This window comes from Anser anser (genome assembly GCF_964211835.1).
Source record: "Anser anser genome assembly, chromosome: 10".
In the NCBI taxonomy this organism is placed as follows: domain Eukaryota; kingdom Metazoa; phylum Chordata; class Aves; order Anseriformes; family Anatidae; genus Anser; species Anser anser.
In genome coordinates this window covers 3351864-3375070 of record NC_139730.1, presented here as the reverse complement: position 1 = coordinate 3375070, position 23207 = coordinate 3351864, and the positions used below count along the sequence as shown (strand labels likewise).

At 47.8% G+C, this 23207-nt stretch overlaps 2 protein-coding genes across 2 annotated transcripts; both read right to left on the bottom strand.

Annotated features, from left to right (window-relative positions):
• Positions 1-7533: 7533 nt before the first annotated feature.
• Positions 7534-14480, bottom strand: SELENOS (selenoprotein S). Its single transcript, XM_083849768.1, has 6 exons — positions 14325-14480; positions 13716-13853; positions 12038-12144; positions 10630-10719; positions 10448-10526; positions 7534-8474 (listed from the first exon to the last, which is right to left on the bottom strand). The coding sequence occupies exons 1-6, from the start codon at positions 14422-14424 to the stop codon at positions 8395-8397; spliced, it is 594 nt and encodes a 197-aa protein (XP_083705894.1). The 5' UTR covers positions 14425-14480; the 3' UTR covers positions 7534-8394.
• A 401-nt stretch (positions 14481-14881) lies between these two features.
• SNRPA1 (small nuclear ribonucleoprotein polypeptide A') lies at positions 14882-20793 on the bottom strand. Its single transcript, XM_083849732.1, has 9 exons — positions 20509-20793; positions 20068-20215; positions 19471-19549; positions 18475-18521; positions 18237-18339; positions 17615-17694; positions 16134-16209; positions 15635-15728; positions 14882-15030 (listed from the first exon to the last, which is right to left on the bottom strand). The coding sequence occupies exons 1-9, from the start codon at positions 20588-20590 to the stop codon at positions 14972-14974; spliced, it is 768 nt and encodes a 255-aa protein (XP_083705858.1). The 5' UTR covers positions 20591-20793; the 3' UTR covers positions 14882-14971.
• Between the last annotated feature and the right edge of the window lie 2414 nt (positions 20794-23207).

Genomic DNA, 23207 nt, shown 5'->3' with positions numbered 1-23207 from the left:
TAGCTTGGGTGCAGCGAACGTTTGCAGTTTCCCAACAGTTCTGTGTTGCTGCCAGGCAGATAAGAGTGCTGAAGATCCCCCAAAAGGGCTCCTCCAAGGCTCGCCAAGCATCCTTGTGCCGCACGGAGCAGGGCTGCGCCGCCACCGCTGCCACCGGCACAGAGAGCAGAGCAGGCAGAGCCCCGCGGGCTGGGGCTCGCAGGGAGCTTTGCTTTTGCTCCGACAAAGCCAGCACAAAGTTGTTCATCTGGAAACTTCTTCTGGGGAACGGGGAGTGGGACCCAGCATTCACCTCAGCTCATCCCCCTTAAAATGACCCCAAACCAGTTATAACTCAAAATCCCTTTGTGTTGTGCGGTGCTTTCCATCCCTTGCACAGGGGGAAATCCCCACCCTGTCCCCACTACTGTAATTCCCTTCTACCTCTCAGGATTTAGTGTTGTGCTATTATTTCTGTTGCTTCCCTGATCCCTTTCCCCTGGGGTTACCCTCAGCCTGTGCCACTCTGGCTCCTTTACTTTCAAAAGCCTTTTTGGTGAGGGGCCTTGCCAAACCCTGCTCTTCCCCTCTCCCCAAATAAGCCCGAATATCAGGTCCTAAAACTCAGGAAACCAACAGATGTTGAAACTAAACTAAGGAGGCCTTTCCTCCTTTCCAAAAGGAGGAGATGTGGCAAGTCGGTGAGCAAGAACAGGATTACTCTCGGCGTGCTCCAAATCAGCAGGAAAAATCTCCTGATTCAAGGGAAAGACACTGTGGCCTGCGAATTACAGGAAAAGGCAGAGCTGGTGTGGTTAAAAGGCCATAAAAAAAAGAAGGGTTGGGGCTGAGGAGCTGTCAGCTGGCTCCTTCCCAAGAAGGAAAAGAAGTTAGTCATCAGAACTGAAAGCGCCATGCGACTTCAACACACATGGAAACGATGAAGCGCAGGAGCTCGCAGAACCGAGGGGAGCGATGCCGAGGGGACACGCGGCGGCGCTGGGAGCAGGCAGGGCAGCGCTGGGGACCCGGCTTTGTCCTCCGCTGCTCTCCAGCACGAGGACGCTGCTGCGCCTCCCGCAGCGGCGTGACACCAAGCCCGGCTCACGTGGCGTTGCAGGGCTTCAGTTCTCCGCTGCCCTGGGGTTGGTTTTGGCGTTTTCCCACCTCCCGGCGCGATTCCGGCCCCGCAGCTCGCAGGGGAGAGCGCTTGGGAAGGGGAAGGGGCGCTTGGGCAGCGCCAGCCTTTAAGCCCTGTGAGGGGAGGCACGCTCAGACTTCTCACCGTGGCAGGACCGCGAGCAAAGCGAGATCCCGTATCACAGTGCCAGCTACAGGGCCGAGATGCCCAGCAGGACGGAGATCAGGCAGCAGGTGAGCCTAAGCTTCGGCTCGCATCAGGGAGGCTGGCTGCCCTCCGTCCTTCAAGGCAGGTACACAAACACCTCCCACGCACAGGCTTCAGCCTCTGCCTGAACAAACACCACTGCCCTGCCGTCTGAGGCTCAAAGAAGCTGTAACCAACTCCATCCGGGGCGCGCTGCCGGGGAGAGATGCCCCACTAGCATCCCGTGCTGGGCTTTGGCACTGCCAGGGCTCGGTAATCGCTCCGCCCAGGGACCTGGAGGATGCTGCAATGAAACATGGTCACAGCACAAACCCCATCGAAAGAGCCGCAGTTCCTCGTGGCACGGAGCGGCTCTGGACACCGCGATGTCCTTCCAGGCAGCACCCAGCCACGCGGGCCTCCCCAGGCACAGCTACGGTGCCTCACCTGATCTCATCTTTTTTTTTTCTTCATTATTTTTATGCCAAAATCGAGTTCAAAAGTGGCAGATGTGCGAATGCCCGTTTCACTGCTCCTGCCCCCTCCCCTGTTCTTGCATAGGGCAGCCGCTGTTGCCACCATAGGGTTAAAAACAACAAAAAAAAAGCAAATTCAGGGAAATCTTGAACAACACAGGTTAGTTCCTCCAACACAAGTAAAACCCTGCCCTTCCCCTTGGTGGCCTAGAGTAAGTCTTAAATTTTTGACCCAGAAAGCTCGTGCTTCGCAAACACATTTAAGTGCCTTCCTCTATTAATACAGCATTTATTTTTAAGAAATACTTGACGCTGTATATTCTTGCTCCTATAAACTAAAACGCACGGTATTTTTCTAACGTAACTGCGTACAAGCATAAACAGGCACACTTTTACGCAGCACATTTTCTATTCTGCGTGCAGTTTGTGGGATTGCTTGAGGAAATTTCTCGAGGTCTCTCAGAAGCCTGAAGAGGATGCTCGCTGCGCGTGCCCCACCTCCGGGCTCCCATCCCACTTGAGATTAGCACACGGACCGGCCAGGGCGAGCACCCTTGTCAGACCCCAGCAGTTTAGATTCACATTCAGAGTAACAAAACGGTAACCCTCTTTTTTAAATGAAAAAAAAAAAAAAAAAGCCACGTACTTGAAGCAGTGAACTGTTTTGTATGCTTGCGGAGCAAATGTCATCCTTTTGGAACAAAGGAGCAGGATAACAGAAGAGGGGCACTACCCTACGTAGGACAGACAGATGATTTTGCATTGCAACCACTTTTTCCCACCGGTTTTGATCTGTGACATATCCACAGTAACGACCCCGCTTAGGGGATGTGCCTTCTACATTATTACTACATTATTACCATCTTCACCTTATTTTTAAAAGAAGAGTTAAAGAAGCGAACTAGTTTGCCAGTGCCCCAGAAACTTTAATTATTAATGTTCCAGTACTTAAACCGATACTTTCAGAACTACCCAGACACTGGAAAATGAGCATACTTCATGCATTCAAGGTAACAGACTCATGGTGGAAAAAATCTCGCTGGGCAACCGGCAGCGTTTGTCTTTGTCACGGTATTTCCAGCTCCGTTGCATTTTCCTGAATGATGCAGAAACTCCTGCCCCGGTTCCAGCACCCACTTTTTTCATCCCCCATCCTCGGCTGGTCCCGACCCGGACCAATCCCAATTTCTCCGGCTGAATCACTCGGAAGACACCCGCCCGCTCCAGGGACAAGCAAACGCCACCGGGCTGCTCTTTGCTCAGAAAGCCAGGCCAACATTGCCATCCCACGGCTCAGCACCGCAGTGCAGCACCGCAGCTTCCCGGCCTGCAGCCCACCCCTGGCTGCTCCCTTTCCCGGCCAAGGAACCTGCCCCAGCTTTTTGGGGTGCAGGAGGGGAAGGGAAAGCACCCCGCTCCCTGCTCCAGCCTCCCCTCCTCAGCAGCCGGGGCGCTTTGTGCTGCGCCAAATGGCTGCTTTGCACCACGCGGGGGGAGCGCAGGAGTTTGTAACCCGCTACCCCCAGACCAGTCAGCGAAAAACACTAAGTCTAAAATGTGTATTTAAATCAAGCGTCAAGATGACATATACCTAGGAAGGCGAACAGCTAACGAAGCGGCAAGTACGTTATCAAGAAGCAGTGAAGTTACAAGACCACGTCACTCTTCAGTAAGCAAAAAAGCTTTAGGATCCACGGTTTGAGTGGGTTTTTTGATTGCATCATGTAGGGCAACCTCACAGTGGCTCCCCACTTTAAGGCATGCAGGAGATTGGGGGACTGGACTAGATGATCTTTCAGGGTCCCTTCCAATCCCTAACGTTCTGCGAATTCTGTGAAAGCACCAGAACTAGACTGAAAGGCCCCTGAGTTCAGGATGTCCATTTCTCCTTCTGTTTTCTTTAAATAGATTTTTTTTTTTAAGTTCTTTTCCTTGCCCTCCCTACTTCAGTGGTACCCACGTGCCAGCGCTGAAGCTGAGCTCTGTAAGCAGCACACAAGAAGAATCTTGATTTGCAAACCGTGGCAAACACAGAGGAAGGAATGAAATTATTAATTTACCACTGGAGATCTTGCTCCGTGCTGAAAGTGCCTTTTAGCAGGTGTGTACTTCAAAACAAAAGCGATCACAGAAGAAAGAGGGATCAGAGCAGAGCCTGCACGCCTGCCAGCCCCTCACAAGAGAAATCTGCGATAAAATGTGTGCACTCACACGCGGCTCACCACCAAGGCTGAGCCGAGGAGACCTATTCCATTGCAGCCATCGGCTGCTTCAGAAAAACTCATGGAAGTTTTTGAAGATGCTGGCTCTGGAGCTGGGAATATAGGCAGGGTGTGTGTCAGGGTTGGAACAGCTGGGCTGGAAGCTCACAGACATCCAGCTACAACAGCGCAACCGGGCCAGGACACCACCCAGCCAGCAGCCGTATGCTTTTCCTTTGTGGTTGCAGAGCTGTTCCAAAAGCTAAGCTTTCATTCCAAAAAGGGGAGGAAAAAAAGAAAGCCACATCTTCAGCCTATCCGAGCCTAGCCCAGCTTTTTTTCTACAGCTGGAAATTATATAGTGTCAGTGTTCAGCGATAGCACGGACAGAAACGCGCTGTGGCACACTCCTGGCTAACCTGGCCACCGAAAAGGTGTCGCCTTGTAGCCTGGACAAGGTCAGAGATCTCCCAAAGCGTGGATGTGAGCTGATGGAGAGATGTGAGCTGATGTGCAGCCAGGCTTGAAAAACCGCTGCTGCCAGAACTGGGAACAGCCTCGCTGAGTGCAGGAGGCATGAATTAGTGTGAGGATGGTTCAGATGCAGTCATTAACCATAGTGCTGCTGGCAAAACATCCCAGAGCTTGCCACGCCGAACGTCCTCTCGTCCAGAGAGCTCTCTGAACGCAAACGCTCCCTTTAATCATCTTCCTAGGGAAGGGGAAAAAAGACACAAAAAAACCAATCCAATCCAAACACCTGAACTGAGTATCAGCCCAGTCCAAACGTGAAACCTGCCTGTGCACAGAGCAACAGCTGAGCAGCCCAAGTCCTTGAGTTCTAGAGTTCAGAATCAAAATCTCACAGGTCTGCATAAACCACAGTGACAGACATTTGTTAGCTCTGTCGTTACACACCTACAAAGAGTCTCTGCTAGGAGAGCAGTTCCTTTCCTTGCAGAAGTGGGTGATCATTTTCATTCACAAGATCTTTGAACAACACACAGGCAATTCTGGGATGCCTGGGAACAGCTCTGCTAACAGCTCTCCTGTTTGCCCTCAGCCCCACAAGTCCGTCTTCTGTTGTTCATTATTAAAAATTTCCAGTGTAAGAAACATTTCTGTTTGTTAACATCTACGTATGCAACGCATTATCGCTCTTAGAAGCTTTTCTTCATTTTAGCGTTTTTGAAAGGCCCAAGTAAAGCCAAATAAATTTTGAGTGACGTGGCTTTGGTTCAATTTTAATTCCAGTACTCAGTATTTCTTGGTGAAGATTTAACAGAACAATGCACAGACTAAACCTCATCAGCAATTTAAAGGAAACAAAAACCTCTGTTTCTCCAGCATGTAACTCATCTGAAAGGCAATGAAAAATACTTACCTCTATTTCTCAATCAACTAACACTTACAGAATGTTTTCGTACCTCTGTACATTGGTTGACTCGGGACTTTTCGATACCCAAGACAGATTTACTGTTCAGCAGCTGAGTACCATTATATGTAGCACGTTAACACCATTGTATCAGCTCTAAGTTTATCTATTTTCTTCCAGATAAAGGTACTTCCAGAACATCTGCATCAGTAGAGTAAGCGAGTTCTTGCATAACTGCTGCAAACGGAAAAAAAAATATCTCCTGAAGGCTTTTTAATATGATCTTTCATAATTTAACGTTCTTGGGAATTCATACCAAAACAGGAACAATGGATTTATTAGAGGGTTCACTTTCACCTAATGCCTTCTGCATGCTTCACTCTTCAGCTGTAAAGCAACAAGCAGCCACGTTTCCATACTTGTTTGTGGTCAAGGGAGGACTTTCTATTTGAAGTCAGAGGAAAAACCCTTCCATCTGTTTGCATCGTTTGTGAGCCAAAAGGAAAAGTCTTACAAACTGAGGTTCTTGCTCCCACTCTGTTCAATAGCTTAGAAGTGCCTGATCAAGAAAAATTTAAGGACTTTAGGGCTGGGGAAAAAAAAAAATGAGGGAAAGTTGAAGTTTCAAGAAATATGTAAATTACTTTGTTCTCCCTGGATATGTCTCAATATCTTAAGAGTTGGGCAAAAATCCATATCCCAGCCCCGGCCAGAAGCTAGTCTTGGGACACAGAGAAAGATTAGCATATACTCAGCCCAGACCTGCTTATTTATTCCTTTAAATGCTTTTACTGAGCTAAATCGACCCATCTTCGCCACTTCATCAAGACAAGGAATTCTGTACCTTTAAGACAACAATCTCCCACGGCTCTTTTTCTGAAGACACCACCTCAGACTGTTGCCTATTTCCCCAAACAGAAGGGGAAAACGTTCCCCACAGGCACGAGCAAGATAACTTAGCCCTCCCCCGGATGAAGATCTTGAAAAATATTTCCCCGCCTCTATTTTTTCTGCCTTATTCAAGAAGAAAACCTGAAGTTACATTCTGCGCTCTGTGTTACAACAATGGAAATTTAAGGTTATGTATCAAAATGCACAGAAGCCAGGAAATGAAAACCAGTTTCCATAGGAACGTTAATGGCCTTCTCACTTCATCTTCTACATGCATTTTAGCACACACTTCATAGGTCTAAAGTAAAAGGTCCTTCACTTTTCCATTTCATTACTTGGCAACTTCAAAACTCCCAGGTAATGTGCCCCTGCTACATGTACAGTCATAGAAAATCACGGAGGATCGCGCGACACGTAGAAGGAGCAGTCTCTGTATACATATGAGCAGCGTATTCGGAGCTGGCAGTCATCACACGTACAGATGGACACAAATAATCCAAACACAAGCACTCAGAGACAAGTTTTCATGCAGCCTTAACCTATCCTAATAAAATACTGATATACATAATACCTACATGCAAGCTCAATAGAAGCAGTCAGACACGCACGTGTCATGCGCTAACAGGAGCTATTACACCCTTTATAACGCACAGCTTGGATCTCAGGCATTTTCTGCATTCTGTGCCAGAGAGAGTACCAAGAGGATGGGAGGTTTGGGAAGTTTATTTCTGATGACCAACTCTATTTTCTGTCCACGCTGGTGTAACCCTGATGCTGCACGGCTAAAGCTACACGCAGTCCTGCTGCCCGGAAGCAAGGCACCACACAGGTCTCAGCACAGTTCGTGGCTTCTCTTTTCCCTTTGAACATCTTGCAGCTCAAGCTGAACACGCCTGTGTAAACCCTCCTCCACAAACCATATTTGTCAGCGGCAACTTGAAAAGAAACCCTCTGCTCTGCTAAGAGCAAGTGAGTTTGATACAGATTTTCTGGATTTAGGTTCAACTATATATAGCTGGAGAGTTTTACAACTATTAATCCAACCTACCCCACTTCCGAATCACTTACTAGGGGTAGGGAATGGAGAGTGTCACTTTTTAAACTTGAGGTAAATTTGATTTGGTCTTAACCTGAAGAGGATTCTTCTAGGAATCATGATTTGGAACACAGAACAACCAAATAAAACAAAACGTAAAAACAAAAAGAACCACTTTAAAAAAACACCCCAAACTATTGTTTATGGTGCTAGCCAAACGAAAATCATTTCATTTGATCTCTCATATGTTTTGCTTTACACATATATACAAAACGCTTTAGCGTTTTGCTTTATATACATTTATTGCACTAGAACATACGCCTTCTATAGAAAAGATACTGTAGAAAAGCACAAGATTGTAAATACTAGAGTTAGGATTTGTTGGCAATTGTATTTAATATTAACTGTATCTTGTTTTTTACAAAGCAGTTGAAAAGAAAAAAAAAAAGGAATAGCAAGAAACCCCCATCTGCTGTCTAGCATCAGTAATCCTCACTGGTTTGTTCACCATTTCTAAGGAAAACATCATTCAAGGTAGCTTGTCACAGAGACTCTTCTAAAGTAACTGGCCTTCAGTGCAAATCCAGGGCGTTTGTCAGGTCATCTGGGTTTTCTCAAAGTCCCTCCTCCAAAAATTGATTGCCAATGGTAATATTCTTCCCTTCTAAAGGCCTTCCAGCCAAACACAGTAAATCCCACTACACGCCTGAGGATGGCAAATATCCTCATTTTACGCAGGTAAACTGAGGCCTAGATCATTCACTCACCGGCTCGAGGCCAGTCTTTTGAAAGGCCAACCACAGAATCCAGCTCTCACTCACAAGTGACACATCTGGGCTGGAGACTAGGCTTCCTCACTACAGAGGGAAGAGAATGAACTGATTACACTAACTTTGTTTCTTTCTTCATCCTCTCTAAGGGAATCGGGTATTTTTCGTGTGTAGTATCGTCTGCTGTTAATATATGCAAATGATGTAAAATCTGTTTTTAAATTAACTCCTGCACTAAACCACACTCCAAAGGAGTCACTGTGACATGCCAACTGTAGGCAGTCAGACAGCGGGTAGGATTAAGCCTGCTAGTGACGTGAGACACTAGGGAGGTTAGCCTCATCCACCTGCTGACGGGCCCCTGCGGCCTGGTCTCCAGGAACACGTTCCGCCTCCTTCTCCAGACAGGGGGTTATAGCCTAGAAGAACACACAAGAAAGCCACCGTATTAATACTCATCAACACGCAAATCAAAAATTAATTTCACAATTATTTGCACCTTCCTTATACTTACTGCATAGGCAGCAACTTAAGGAAAATGAAAGCAGAGAAAATATCCAGACCTGAGATGGTTTATTTCATAGGGCTAACAGTAAAAGCCATTGCAAATCATTTGTGTCTTAATTTGACCAATTCAATTAAATTAAAATTAATTGCCATTTAATTTCTCTAAATCTGCCTTAAAGCTGTAATGCTGCTCTGCAGTTGCTGTAGAGCAGTAAGAGTTTACCTGTTCTCCCAGGGTCCTACTAGTTAGGGACTTACAATATTCTTTAATTCCAGTCCTGTAACGAATATTTGGAAGGTCAAAAAGCACATTCACTTATTACTACTACAAGATTTTTAAATGAATTTGAAAAGGCAAAAGCACACAGTGATGCAAACAGATACTTTAGTTGAACCTTCCAATGCCATACTACAGACAACCTCACTTTATGAGTATGCACTCGGAAAGGTACAACTTGGCAAACATATTCAGTTTGTTCTGTACAAGGCAAAGAAAAGGAAATCCAAAAGCCTTGCTAACCAAGCAGGTTTCAAAGCAGCCTGTTCCACTGAAACTTCAAGCACCACCTCCACCTTTGAAATTTGTTTTTGTTGTACGAGCTAAGTTCTGCTTTCTAGCTTAATTCGGCACCTGGACAGAGCAGATGGTTCTTTCACTTCATCCTTAGCTAACTCATGAGAAGATCAGAGACCTCTAATTCTATAATCCGTTAAACTTAAGCAAAGATTTTGCTTAGGCTGAAATGAGGACAGGTAGCAGCTGGATGGATGCCTCAACCTAGTTGCCCTGATCATGTTTCTCAGCACATGAAAGAACCGTGCGCTAAGAATGATCACGCATTTCTCATTCCCAGTAGCAGTAAACGTTCTGTGCAAGAGCTACAAAAGATATCTGACAGTATCAGACATTAGACTGCACTCATATTAAACAACCTAAGATGAACCAATCTGTAATACTCGGAGCAGAACTTTCAGCATTGAACAGTTACCGAGGTACAGGATGTTTAAATGAAGGATCTTCAGGTTTGATACATTTAATCAAGTGACTTACTCACTGCTGCACCCTAAGTGCATTTCCCTTTTAGTCTGATACAACTGAGGTTGTCTAGGGTGATCCCTTCTGCTATGGAAATTTGTAAGTAAAATATTATAGCCAAATTAGCACTTGCAGGTATGGCAAAGGCTGTTTGGCCAAGAGGAGAGGAAGGAGAGGAGCTGCATGGCTGATCTACAGCAGTGACCCTTACGGGGAGGAGTTATGGCTACAGAAAACAGTTAATCCATCGAGATAAATTTCAGTGGTTGACTGTCAACTGACTGAGTTTAATGAAACCACCCTACGGTGGTTTGTCAGAGTTGGCAATTGTTTTATACATCTGCAGGATTTGCGTATTCAATAGGTTATTACTGTAATGCCTGATTAACAAGGTCACATCTACCTTAATGAGGTGTTTCATGTCCCTGAGTCTACATAACAGAAAGTAAAATATTTTCTTCCTGCATTGAGTTAGTAGTACAGGTGACTGAAAGACAGGCCAGATATTAAATTACTGGACTTCCCCAACAATAGGGGAGGGGTCCCAGAAATACTGCAAGAACCTGTATTTTTGAGTCACAACAATCTCCCTAAGTTACGGCAAAAGCATTTACAAGAAAACCGAAATACTGTCTCCCTGGGGAAAAGCACGACAGAAACTGCCTGCCAGGTTTTGTACAAAGTGTGAGCAGACCACAATGGGTAAAGCTAGAGAACTTGTTTGTAAGGTACAGTGTTGTTTTCTCCCTGAACAAGAGGGAAATTACAGGTAATTATGCAATGACTTTTTATGCAGGTAGGTAAATGCTCTGTTTCAAGCTCAAAACATCTTAAAGATTTCACACTTACCACCTCCTCTCAAAGGCTTTTTGTTTGGTTTAGATTTCGGGACTGCTGATGAGGTGGAGGCACCGGATTCTACTTCTTGCTGTTCACAAAAGTAAACGTTACTCAGAATTTAGTCAATGTGAACTTCAACTAATCTAATTACACATACATAATTGTAACCTCATTAACAACTTGGTTGTTACCTGACTCAGTTTCAGGTTTCCTTTGTAACTTTTTCCTTCTTGCATGCTTTCCCACATTGCTATCTTCTGCCTTCGCTTCTCTTCTTCAAGCTAGGAGACAAATTGAGGATACGTAAGACAAAGATTTTAGAACTAAGAGAATTGCCCGTGCGACAGAAACAGCTACAACAGGCTCATCAGAACCCAGCGGCTCTATCTTTACCCGATGCAGTACCTCAGCTTTGTGAACACCCAAATCTTCCCAACAACAGAACAGCAACCCCCTCTTCCCCAGTACACACAAGACTGCGTCTGCAGCTTCTTTTGACCCCTTCATGCTTAAAAATATTTTGGAAGTAAAACAGAACTAAGTCTATAAAAAGTACTGAGTAAAGAACGTTGCATCTGATGGCCATTTGAAGCACAACGGGGGGTTCTACGGCAGAAAACGTGCTTTTTTCAATGAACAAGCCAGCTACATATTTACATCCCAACATACATTATCAAAGGTTCTCCCTTCTCTCTTCTGAAGTAATCAATCCAAAAAAATAAATAAATTCATAGCTAGGACAGACTGACTTCCTCTCAGCAAGCAGGAAGAAAACAAGGTAGCTGACCCATCCAGTCAAACAAAACCAAGTTCCCCAAGTCCAAGTACATTAGGCCCAAGATTTTCTAAACAGTGGCTATTTTCTCCCACACTATGACTTTTCTTTCAACTGCCAGCATTTCTCACAGTGTCAGCTATAAATTGAAATCTGAACGTGGTTGATTGCAAAAGCAAAAATATAAGAAGAACCGGGATTAATGAGCAATATTATTGCTGTGTTGATCACATCAACTTTTCTGCACCGCCCCAGATAGCAATACGCTATCTGTCACTACCTCAAACTATAGCTCCAAACACTAAATTATTGCAATGTTGTACTAAACTACGTTTCAAAGAACTTGTATTTTCCACTAAGAGCAGAAAACACATGTACATTTAATCTAAAACTGCAGCAGATCCCCTCCGGCCATTCATGGTGCACCTACGTTTCTGTAGGTACAGACTTACCTCTCAAAAAAAAAAAAAAAGTCAAAAAATCAAATAATAAAAGAAGCTCAAGGTGCTCCAGACACACAAATACTGGTGGAGAATCAAGCGTCCCAGAGATTGATCACTTCACGAACGAGCAGAATACTAAACATATCAATAGTTCGAATCAACTGCGAGCATCAGGACCTCAGGCTGACGCAGCACGCAGATACACACCTGGTGACAAGGGCCAGGTGACGAAAGGGGAAGAAACCCCACCACCTACATTCCCGCAGAGAGAACGAGTCCCCTGTCCTTCCGGCAACTAGCGTGGTATAAACCTTTCTACAACAGCAGCGAAGCACCTGATGACAAGTTTAGGAGCTAAGGAAAGGAGTGCTCTCCAGTTACCTGTCTTTGTTTTTCTTTGTATCTTTCTGCTTGTGCATTCAACTCCTCTTGCATCCTGAGGCGTGCTGCTGCCAAAGCTTCCTGCCTCCTTACCACCAGGTCGGGCTCTAGGAAATTGCACAAGAGTTTGCAAAGCAGTTCGAAATAAATTCTAAACGGTATCCTCAAAGAATGGGAACAAGGAAAGGCTCGCATCCCTTGCCACAACAGTTTTGCAGAAAATCACAGCTCAAGTCCAGTTTGCAGCTTATCTTTCACAGTAATTCATACGCTGATTTAAATCTCTTAATATTTAAATATTTTTAGAGCAATTACTTCAACGGGCTTTTAATGAATACAGACACCCATGTAACGAACCCATAAAAATTAAAATTCAAGCTTCTAGAATATTTGCTTCTATTTCTGAAGGATTTGTTTGACACAAATAGTTTCAGAAATATCATCCAGGCTTCGCAGGGATTCCATTTTTACCCGGAGAGCTCGTTTTATGCAGAAGCATAGGGCAACCAGCCCACGTTCACTCCTACTGCTTCTGGCAATTGGTCCTGCTGGTTGGATTATGGCAGCGGGGCACCGGCAGATTTAATCTGCTCCGTCAGCGGAGAAATTGCTCACAAACGTCAAACATATCTCAACAGAAAACTGGCAGTCTCGGAAAATCTACACCGAGTAACCCGGTTGGCCTTTAGAAGAGGTCAAGAGAAAAATGCTAAGAAGCAAATATTACTCTTTTTTATTTCCAGTAGCTGAAGTACCTCCACACCTGTTTGACTCCTTGTTCGTAACTACCCAATGATGAGCACAAAAGAACTTTCGGTAGTTTCAGGAATTTCATTGTATAGGCAGTTCTGGCAATTAAATCAAGATCCAATTATGATTACAAAAAAAACACCGGTAGGATAAGGACAAGTGAGTAACGTTTTCTGAGGTCACACGAACTGCCATGCCAGCACAGCAGAGGGATCGGTGCCAAGCACTTTTCTTTCAGCAGCCATACAAGCACAGCCCGCGCTTTACGGCAGCAGGTCTTGGAGTGGGGCAGGATCACGACTGCGTAAGGTTTTCAACCTTTGCCACACTGCAGAAGGCAACGCACACAGGAGGCGGCTACACCCCAAATGTACATAGTCCCAATGGAGTCAGGACTGCGAAGGAATAACTCAAAGGAGAGGAACGATGAATGTTAATTAAAAGGTCCCTCCTCCGGTATTTCCATTTGGGTGTTTTGTTTTTCTTTGAGAATTCTGAAAGCTTTTTTGACAGATACATGGCCACAACTCATCTGAAGCATGTGGCTCTCTGATCTCCTGCACTGTCAGACCAGCCATTCCCTTGTGCTGCAGAGCCCTGCTCCTTCCCTCCTTACCACATTGCTTCCTAACACAACCCCACCACAACACAGACTTTTAAAAACATTTCTTGTTTCCCCCCTGGTCTCTTCAGCAAGATCTACACGCTTCCATGGGCCTTAACGGCCACCCTGAGTACCCCTCACGGTTAAAATCCCCCAGAGCAGAATCTCTTTTTGCTGTCATTAAGCAAGATCCTGCCTGTGTGGAGCCCAACAGCTGTCAGCCATCCCACAGTGACTGAGGAGCGCAGCAGGAACCTAGAGGCTGACAACCACACCTCAGCACCACCGTACACAGCCCCGGGGAGCGCGCGAGGCTTTACTGACCGATATCTGCTGCATCAACTGCTCCTGACCGGCCGCCGGGCCTGGCGGCCAGGCTTTGGGATATCTTCTGGACGATGACATAGATGGCGACGCAGGCCAGAAGGATGTACCAGCCGTAGTTGGCCAGCAGCGAGCCCACTGTGATGGGGACGAGGCGTAGGTTAGGGCGGGCTGCCTGCCACCACCAGCCACGCACCCCTCCCACCCCTCAACTTCCCAACCCCAGGCTCCAGGCCCCGGTTCCCCTCACGCCCCAAGCTCCGGGTTCAGCTCCCGTCACACCCCCTGCCTCAACCCCAGCTCCCCTCACAGCCCGGGCTCCGGGCCCGGTTCCCCTCATAACCCACCCCCTGCCTCAACCCCCAGCCCCAGCTCCCCTCACACGCCCAGGCCCGGTTCTCCCCCCAGCTCCAGGCCCCTGCCCCGGTTCCCCTCACACCCCCAGGCCCAGCCCCAGGCTCCCGTTCCCCTCAGGCCCAGCCCCAGCCCCCTCACAGCCCCTCCTCAGGCCCGGTTCCCCTCACAGCCCCAGCCCCGGCTCCCCTCACAGCCCCCCCTCAGGCCCAGTTCCCTCCCTCAGCCCCCCGGCTCTCCCCCCCCGGCTCCTACCCGCGTGCCGCAGCAGCTCGGCGCCGCCCCCGCCCCACTCCAGCTCCGTTCCGCCGGCCCCGCCGCCGCCGCCCCCGCCGCCGCCGCCCCCCAGCTCCATCTCCCCGCTCCCCGCCGCCACCGCCCCCTCCTCCTCCTCCTCCTCCCGGCCGGGCACCGCCCCGCCAATCACCGCCCGCCCCGTGCCGTGCCCCGCCCGCTGGACGAGTGGGGATCCAATGGGGTTAAGCGAACCCCGCCTCGCGGGCCAATAGCGGGACGACAGAGTGGAAGGGGGGCGAGATCGGAACGGCGAAGGCCAATGAGAAAGGAAGGGCGGAGGGCCAATGGGGGCGCAACAGCAGCGGGTGGTCCCGCCTTCCTTAAGGCCCGCCCCCGGTTCCCCATATATGGTATGGCCACGCCCACCCGCCCTCCATGTACCGCCCCCTGATCTGTGACCACGCCCCCACCGCGAAAGGACCGCCCCCCGCTCGCGGCCACGCCCCCATTCCCCACAAACCACGCCCCCACTCCCAGGCCACGCCCCCCGGCAGCAGCAGCTCAGCACCAGCGGCCCCCGGCCCCGCTCCTTTATTGAGGGGTGACCGCGGCGCGGAGCCCCCGGCACGGCCCCGAGGGAAGCCCCCAGCAGCCCCGGCCCCCCGCTAGGAGCCGTTGGGGACGGCGTCTTCCTCCATCTCCTCCTCGGCGTCCTCGGCCGGCCCTGGGGGAGACAGGCAGGGTTCAGCGGGGTATATAATAATGCGTCATAGTGCAAAGTGTTAACAAACGCCCCAAAAAAAGGTTGACTGGGGGGGTCTCATATGCAGGTAATGAGCGATGGTGGCAGCCTGCAGCTAGGGGGTGTCTGCTTGTGGTCACAAAGACCCCCGGGGGACGCCCAAAGACCCCCGGGGGACGCCCAAAGACCCCCGGGGGACGCCCAAAGACCCCCGGGGGACGCCCAAAGACCCCCGGGGGACGCCCAAAGACCCCCGGGGGACGCCCAGGACAATAGGGGGAGTCCCAAAATCCTGGGATCATTGTCCTTTAAACGACTGGGATAAGGCTAAGCGTTTACAGCCGACACCACGGCACCTTGCTGCTCCCCTGTGCCACCTCTGGACCCCACGCTGGCAGCCAGGCGGCTCCCCTGCTCGCCGCAGAGCCTTAGGGCTGATCCCCGCTCATTCCGGCCATCAAATTATGGGGGTTTTAAAGAGCTTTTTTTTTCAACTCTTTCACTATTTGCCCTTTCTGCCTTAAAGCACTTGCTGAGCACTTAAAGACACGTAGGTTCTGTTTGGAAACCAGAAGCAGAGCGTGACCTGGTTTTCGCTCTCTGCCGGGTATCTGACCAGCCTGCAGCAAGCCTTTCAGTCTCTCCACTTCAGCCAAAGTCGAGGCATTTGCTATGGCAGTCTAAAAAACAGACAAAAGAACACGATGAACCTTCACACACAGCACGTCAGTCTGTTTAAAATAAACATACCAAGTTTTTTTTTCCGCCTAAGCAAAGCTAAGCTTTTACATTCTAAAAGGTTCTACATATGACAAAGCACGACCTTACTTCCTCCCTTATTAAACAAGCTGTTCTACTCTGGGAGAACTCTAAGCTCAGGACAAAGTTTCAGTTAAAATCTCAAAAAAACAGGTATGCCGTAGAAGAAAACTTACGGGACAAGCACCTACAACAAACAGGCCGTACTGTCCTATTCATCTGAGCAGAGTCAGATGTTGCCAGGAAAAAAAAAAGCACATTTTTTCTGTTTGGATTCAGTTTTTCTCCTCCATTTTTGTCCCCGTGTACTGTCCTGCCACACCTACCTTAATTGCCTCGACGTCACCTGGGGAGGGCCCAGTTTTCTTTTTGTCCGTTGGCAGACCTGCGCCTGGATTGAAGCTTCAAAGAAAAAAAAAAAGCAGAGTATCATTACACTCTGTGAGGAGCACGTGCTTCTCTTACTTCCAAACCAGGTTTGGAAGCATTTCATTCAATCAAGTGTAGTATCTTATCTTTGTTAACAAACTGATACAGTGAATTGCCTCCTTCAGAAACACCAGCAAACTGTCCCCAGGGTCCCATTCCCTCTCCCACCCTTCAGCTGCTCATAACGAGAGGCAGGGCATAATTTATGAAGTATTTGACAAGAGCTACTCGATTTGGATGTTGTTGAACACTCTGTTTCGTCCGTCACCATTACGAAGGCAGGGTGGATAAATACAGAGTAAATGAAATGGGGGTTTCCTTTTCTCACATATTTAATGTGCCATTGTGACAGCCTGTGTTAAAGCCTGCGCTACTCTAGGTGCAATCTTAAACTTTTGCTTCTCAGAGTTACCTGCTTTAAAAAAAAATAAACGTTTATAGTCTGTGAAAATGGGAGTTACTGACTACGCAGCAGGAAAGAATTTCCTGAAATGCTGACCCAGCCTCTGAAACCTGCAGCCTCTTCTGCAGCTATAGGGAGATTTTCTTTGTATGTTTATCAAACTATTGAGATCACTGATTTACCTGTTCTAAAACTACCAGACCTGAACCCTTTTTTTACTTACAATCCTTAGTGAAAGTCCACCTGTTACAGTTTTAGATGCTAAATACATTTGAGATACTTTTGTTACTCAGCTATGAATTTGGAAATGCTGTTGCCATGCGTGGTCTGAATTCTGTTTTCCAAACAACTCAATGAAAAATTACACAAAAAGAAGGCCAGGTTACATAGGGCCCTGGACAACCTGATCTAGTGGGTGGCATCCCTGCCCGCGGCAGGAGGGTTGGAACAAGATGATATTTAAGGTCCCTTCCAACCTGAGCCATTCTATGACGTACCATTTAAGAATTTAACTGAATAAGCATATATTTTTATATTAAAATATAATTTAAAATCTATTATTTATATATTTTATATTAAATTGTTTTCATCTGCATTTATCCTCCTAGTTAAAACAGGTTCTACTGTTTATAGTCCCTAGAAAAACATAAGATTTTTCAGTTAGCGATCAGCTAGAGAGTGGAAAAATAAACATACAAACAACAGCCGCCTCTTTGCAGTAAAGTAACAGAGGGGAAAAAAAGGTTTCCTGCTCGTTGATGTAAATGAATCCACCCTGACCAAAGGTCTCTTTCAGAAATATTCCTGAGCTGTATTCACCACCATCCAAAAATTAGCCAGAAGCGCCTCGTGAAATCACCCTACCGAAGTTAAGCCATCCTGCCAGTAACGGCTGTTTCAGTTTCGTGCGTAATGCCGCACACAAAGTGGTGTTTCTGAAGGAGAATGCCAGCGTAAATTTATTTTTCATCTTACGTTTTTGATCTCCTGGCAATATCCTTTGCAAGCTGTGCACCCCGTTTGCCCTTGAACATTTTCTCTGCCTCCTGTCGCTCCTACAGCGATACCACACACACAAAGTTAATTTAGGAACATTGCATTTTGCAAAGTTGCTGTCTTTGCAAAGAAAGATGCTTTGGCTCATCTTCATCAGCAAACATTGGCACACGGAGAGCAGGCGTAACAACAAGCACACAAACACTGTCCAAATGCTCAGACTCAAGGCGTATCAGCCTAACGTTCTGAAAAACAACAACTCTCCCACACTGCATCTTCACTGAGAACAGAGGGCTCCGCTGTGATTTCTCGTTCCTTTCTCCAGATCTCTTTCTACCAAGAAAACTAGCCAGCCAGAAGAGAATCAGACTAAACAAACGACGGCAGTAAAACATAGTCAAATGTAATTAAGCAGACTAGATTCTTAACGGAATGAAATCATAAAAGAAAGCAAAGCACATGTTTTAAAGCCACTTAGGATTCATAGTTTCAATACAATTTACAAATATGGCAGAAAGCTTGCTCTTGCCACTAAAGTTACAAGAACGTAACAAGAAAAAAGGTCTTCATCGTGTGCTGAATCAGAAGAGAGTAGACTTACTTTGAGTTTTACTTTCTGAAAATCCAGTACTCTGACTTGAGGAACTTTGTGGATTACATACAGTCTGTAATGCTTCTTATTTGTTACAGGATTCCTTAAAATGCTACAAAGTAAATAAAGGTTACAAAGAGGTACTTAATATGAAATACATTAAAATAAAGATATATCTATATTCAAATACAGATATAAATTCAGAGGAAAAACACAAAAAGTAACTTCTCTTTTCAAGATTACATACCTCAGGTACGTCAGTGATTTAATACTTGATAATGGATCCAGTTCACCCTACATAATGGGAACACAGAAACAATCTTGAATGCATTTAATAAGAATCCAATATTTCAAAACAAAGTTTCTAAACTTCTACCCGTCTTTATAAGTTACTGCTTCAGAGTCTGAATAATCTCACGTTCATTTCAAGCTTATTTTTTTTTAAATTTAGGCAAATAGCATTTGTACCGTGGCAAATGACTGCAGTAAGTCAATGAAGTTTCAAGTAATACTACTATACGCAATTTAAGGCAGCCAACTGAGCCAAAAGTTTTGATTCCTACTATGGAAAAGATATGTTCCAGAAACAGGTGGAAAAAAGAGCAACGAAGCAAGTTTCATTTTTAACAAAGAATTAAGAATAAGAAAATTGCAAGTAGACCTGCTGGTATTAGATCTGCTCAAATGCTATATAAAGGATTCAAATCTACTTTTACACATAACACCACTAACAAAACCAATAAGGTTGCACTCAGGCTCTTGGCTTATGAATTAAATAATTCAAATGGAGAATATTAGATGCACTTGCGTTTTCCAGTTCTGAATAAGTGACCAAAAAGAAGTTTTAAAAGAGAATTTTCATACAGTTTTTAAAAACAGAAACTGTTTGTTCAGTTCAATATTAGACCTAAAAGTATTTAATTTCAAAGTAATTAGATCACCTTTGTGAATGCTCCTCACTAGACTCTCACATGTGTTTTAGAAATCCATTACTATTTAGAAATTACAATTATTACAATTTAGAAATCAATTACTACACCTATTTTAACAGGAAACCCACCCAAACTTTTTGACTGCTGTTCCACTGCATGCTGCAAATTATGTTAATTAAACCATACACACTGATATACACACCACACTACCAAATTCAAGTGGTATTTCTCTAAAGAAAAAGGTTAATTAGAAAGATGACAAAACCACACAATTTAGTCCTGTTTGGATTTATTCTGCATCAGTAGCTTACCAATTCGGCAATGTTATTGTTGGTAAGAACGAGCTCCGTGAGGCTGGGCAGAGCCTGCTCAAGTCCCTCACCGATCCGACTGAAGAAGAACAAAAATCCAAAGGTTTAACTTAGGCGGGAAATTAGCAATGGTGAAAACACACAAATATGAAAATACAGAGCTTCTCTCTTAAAGATAACCAAGTCTGACACCGGCACAAGTTTGGGTTGGCATCAGCTACAAGACTTTTTCTAATCAAAGCAGCATAAAATACCAGCTGGCACTGAAAGAGCATTAGATGCACGATATGAGTTACAATCATTCAACTGCAGGCATCCCTCTTTGCCTGCTCTTTATAGGGACGGTAAATGAACTCCAAAAGATTCTAGCCAAGTTCCAGACTCTGCATGTCACTGTCCTGTCTGAAAAGTGAAGACTGACCAGGGACAGATTTTTTCAATGAACAACGCAAGCAAGCTGAATAGGGCTTATACAGTATTCGCTGCCATTTTTTTCCCCCACAAAACAAACATTTCTACAACTATCCTGCACTGACAGATGCTTCTCCTCCCAAGAGCACCTTCCTCTGCCCCAGGGTCCCAAACGCAACCACTCACCAAATCCTGTTGTTATTCATCAGGAGGGTTTTCAGCCTCCTCAGCAGGGGGAACCCGTCCAGCTTGCGGATCTCGTTGTCAGAGAAATCGATCGCATCGAACTGGTCCAAAGTGGCGCCTAAATTCTCGATAACGGGGATTTTATAGCCTGGGGGAGAGGAAGTAAGGCATGGATTAGAGGGTGGCTACGGAAGAGTAAAACACAGCGAAAAACAGGGCCTCGGGGAGATGCCTGGACAGAGGGATTGCTAAAAAAAAAAGCCTGCAGGGTGCCTTTACCCCGCTCCCGCACAGAATAAAGCCTCCAACAGCCCCCACAGCCTCCCCAGAGGCCAAAAAACGAGTTCCTGGGCCCAAAACCAGTCCCACAGCGCCGGGCCCAGCTCCCCCCCCCGGGGCCCAGCTCCCCCCCGGGGCCCAGCTCCCCCCTCAGCCCCGCACCGCGCAGGTCGAGCTCTCGGTCCCGGACGGCGTTGGTGTACTGCGCCGCCTGCTCGATCAGCTCCGCCGTGAGCTTCACCATCCCGCCGGGCCGTGCTAGGCCGCACCAGGCCGAGCCGAGCCGCGCCGCGCCGTGCCGAGCCCGCCCCGCTCCGCCAGGCCCCGCAGCCGAGCGCCGAGCAGGCGCCGCCCGCCCCCCTCCTTCTCCCCCCCTCGGCTCCTCCTCCGCGAAATGGCGGCCGGGGAGGGCGGGAAGAGGGTGGTGGTGGTCGCTTCTAGGTTCAGCTCTGTCACCTGAACAATAAATAAGTTCTTCCTCACGTGGCGACGAAACCTCCTGTGGTGCAATTTATACCCATTACTCCTTGTGCTATCACCGGCCACCACTTAGATGAGTTTGGCCCCCTCCCCTTTACATTGCCCCCTCAGGTATCTATAGAGGTTGATAAGATCCCCTTTCAATCTCCTCTTCTCTAGGCTAAACAGGCCCAGCTCGCTTAGTCCTTCCTCGTAGGACAGATGCTCCAATCCCTTAGTCATCTTCATGGCTCTACACTGGACCCCTTCTAGAAGCTCTACGTCCCTCTTGTACTGAATCATGGAGGAGCGTGGAGTCCAACTCCCGGCTCCACACAGGACCACCCAAAACCCAAACCGTGTGTCTGAGAGTGGTGTCCAAACGCATCTTGAACTTGAACTCCGCCAGGCTCAGTGCCATGACCACTTCCCTGGGGAGTCTGTGCCAGTGCGTGACCACCTTCTCAGTGCAGAACCTTTTCCCAATGTCCAGCCTGACCCTCCCCTGTCCCAGCTCCATGACATTCCTTCGGGTCCTGTCGCTGTCCCCAGAGAGCAGAGCTCAGCGCCTGCCCCTCTGCTCCCCTCAGGAGGAGATCACTGCGCAGACGGTGTCTGGGGTGCACTGGGGACACCCCAGGGTGCGGGACCTCTAGAAGAGGGGAGCACAGGGACTCCAGTGGGTGCCCCCCAAGTCACACTCTTCCCCTTGTCCCTCATAACCTTCTAAATCTCACTTAAATGTCTTTAAACAGTGCTTTTCCATACAGTTGGAACCTCGTCCCCCCAGGGAGCTGGGGGGAGCCACAGCAAGGGCCCAGGGGAGCAGCTCTGCTCAGGTGCGGCCTTCGCTTGGGGCGTTTGGGCAGTTCCCTGCGAGTGCCGCCATAGCACCAGAGCACTTCAGCAGCTCGTCAGCAGAGGGAACTGATGTCCTACAAACGCCTCTGCCTTTGGCCAAAGCAGCCCCAAGCGGCCCAGGGTGCCTCTGTCACCCCTCTCTCCCCAGGCCAGGGGAAGGCCAGGCCTTGCAGATGTTGGAAAAGTTTGGGTCTTTCATTTGTCTGCAGCAGCACTGCTGAGAAGGGCAGCGATCCTTCTCTATGGGCTCCTAGCAGCAATTGTGAATGTTGAGGGGAAAGGTACAAAATCAGAAGTTTTTTCGCCCCAAGCCCTCCTCTCATGGACAACACGACCCAGCCAGAGGCCATTGCAGTCTCCCTTGTGGCAAAATCTCTGCTGAGCTGCGGTTTCTCCACGTTCCCAACAGCTCGGTTCTGTGCACAGCCAGAGAGTGCAGAGCCCCGCATCCGAGCACATCTATCAACGGAGTAAAGGCTTGGCTTTGCTATCCATTAAACCCCAAAACAGGCAGAAGCCGTTACCAGAGCTTCCCTCTCTGCTTCTGGCGTTTCAGATCAGACCAACTCTGCAGGAATCCAGGCAGAGCAGGCTGGGGACCTGCTTCCCGTGGGCTGAATGGCAGCAAGCAGGCTGCTTTCCCTTGGACAGTCAGCTGCTGAGCTTTTAGCCAGTGGGACTGTGCTTTTTCAGACAAATGCTGCTCCCTTCCTGCTACACAGCCAGGGCAGCCTCACACAGTAATTACAGCTCTTGGTGCTTTCCACCACCCCAGCAGCAGTTTGGGCTTTGCTCCCGAATACAGGGTTGCCCATAAACACCTTCCCACTGCAGCGCTCGAGACAGTCGCTCTGGCATCTCCACGTGCTTTCCAGCTCTCAGGGAAGAAATGATGGGCTGGGAGCACTGCAGGCTGCAGCACAACATTCACCTTTCGCCTTCAAGATAAAGCACGCTTTCAAGTGGCATCACCCACCTCCTGACCCACTTTACGGATTTGGAAAGCTGAGGAAGAGCTGGGTGTATCTCTTGGGGAGCTGAGATGGCTCAGCCTGCCGTGCCTGGGCAGGCAGCTTCACTTCAGCGTAAACCAGGTCCAAGGCTGGTGAGCTGCCTGGCATTAACGCCAGGTAGTCACAGCCAAGGCACTTGGCCCCGTTGGCAGGGCTCGGCTGGCAGCAGCGGCGCTTTGCGGATGGATGAGCCACAGTGCAGGTGACGTTAACTGAAGGTGGCATGGGAAGGGAAGTGGTTGGTCACCCCCAGGTCCCCAAATCCTGCTGAATGTCACCACGCCACCGCCTCTGTGACCCTGGAAAAATACTTCTCCAGCCCTCAAGGCTCCCTCTGTGAGATGAGGCAGAATGATTTCTGCAGCTACCACTATCTAGGGAAGGATTTTATTTTTTTGGGAGCTGTGACATTTCTGTGAACCCAGAGGCTGTGACGATAGTGTGAGTGCTGCAGCCACGCTTGGCACCACACAGGGATGGCTCATACTTTTCTTTTGGGAGCATCCAGCAGCAGCATCCTGTGAGTGA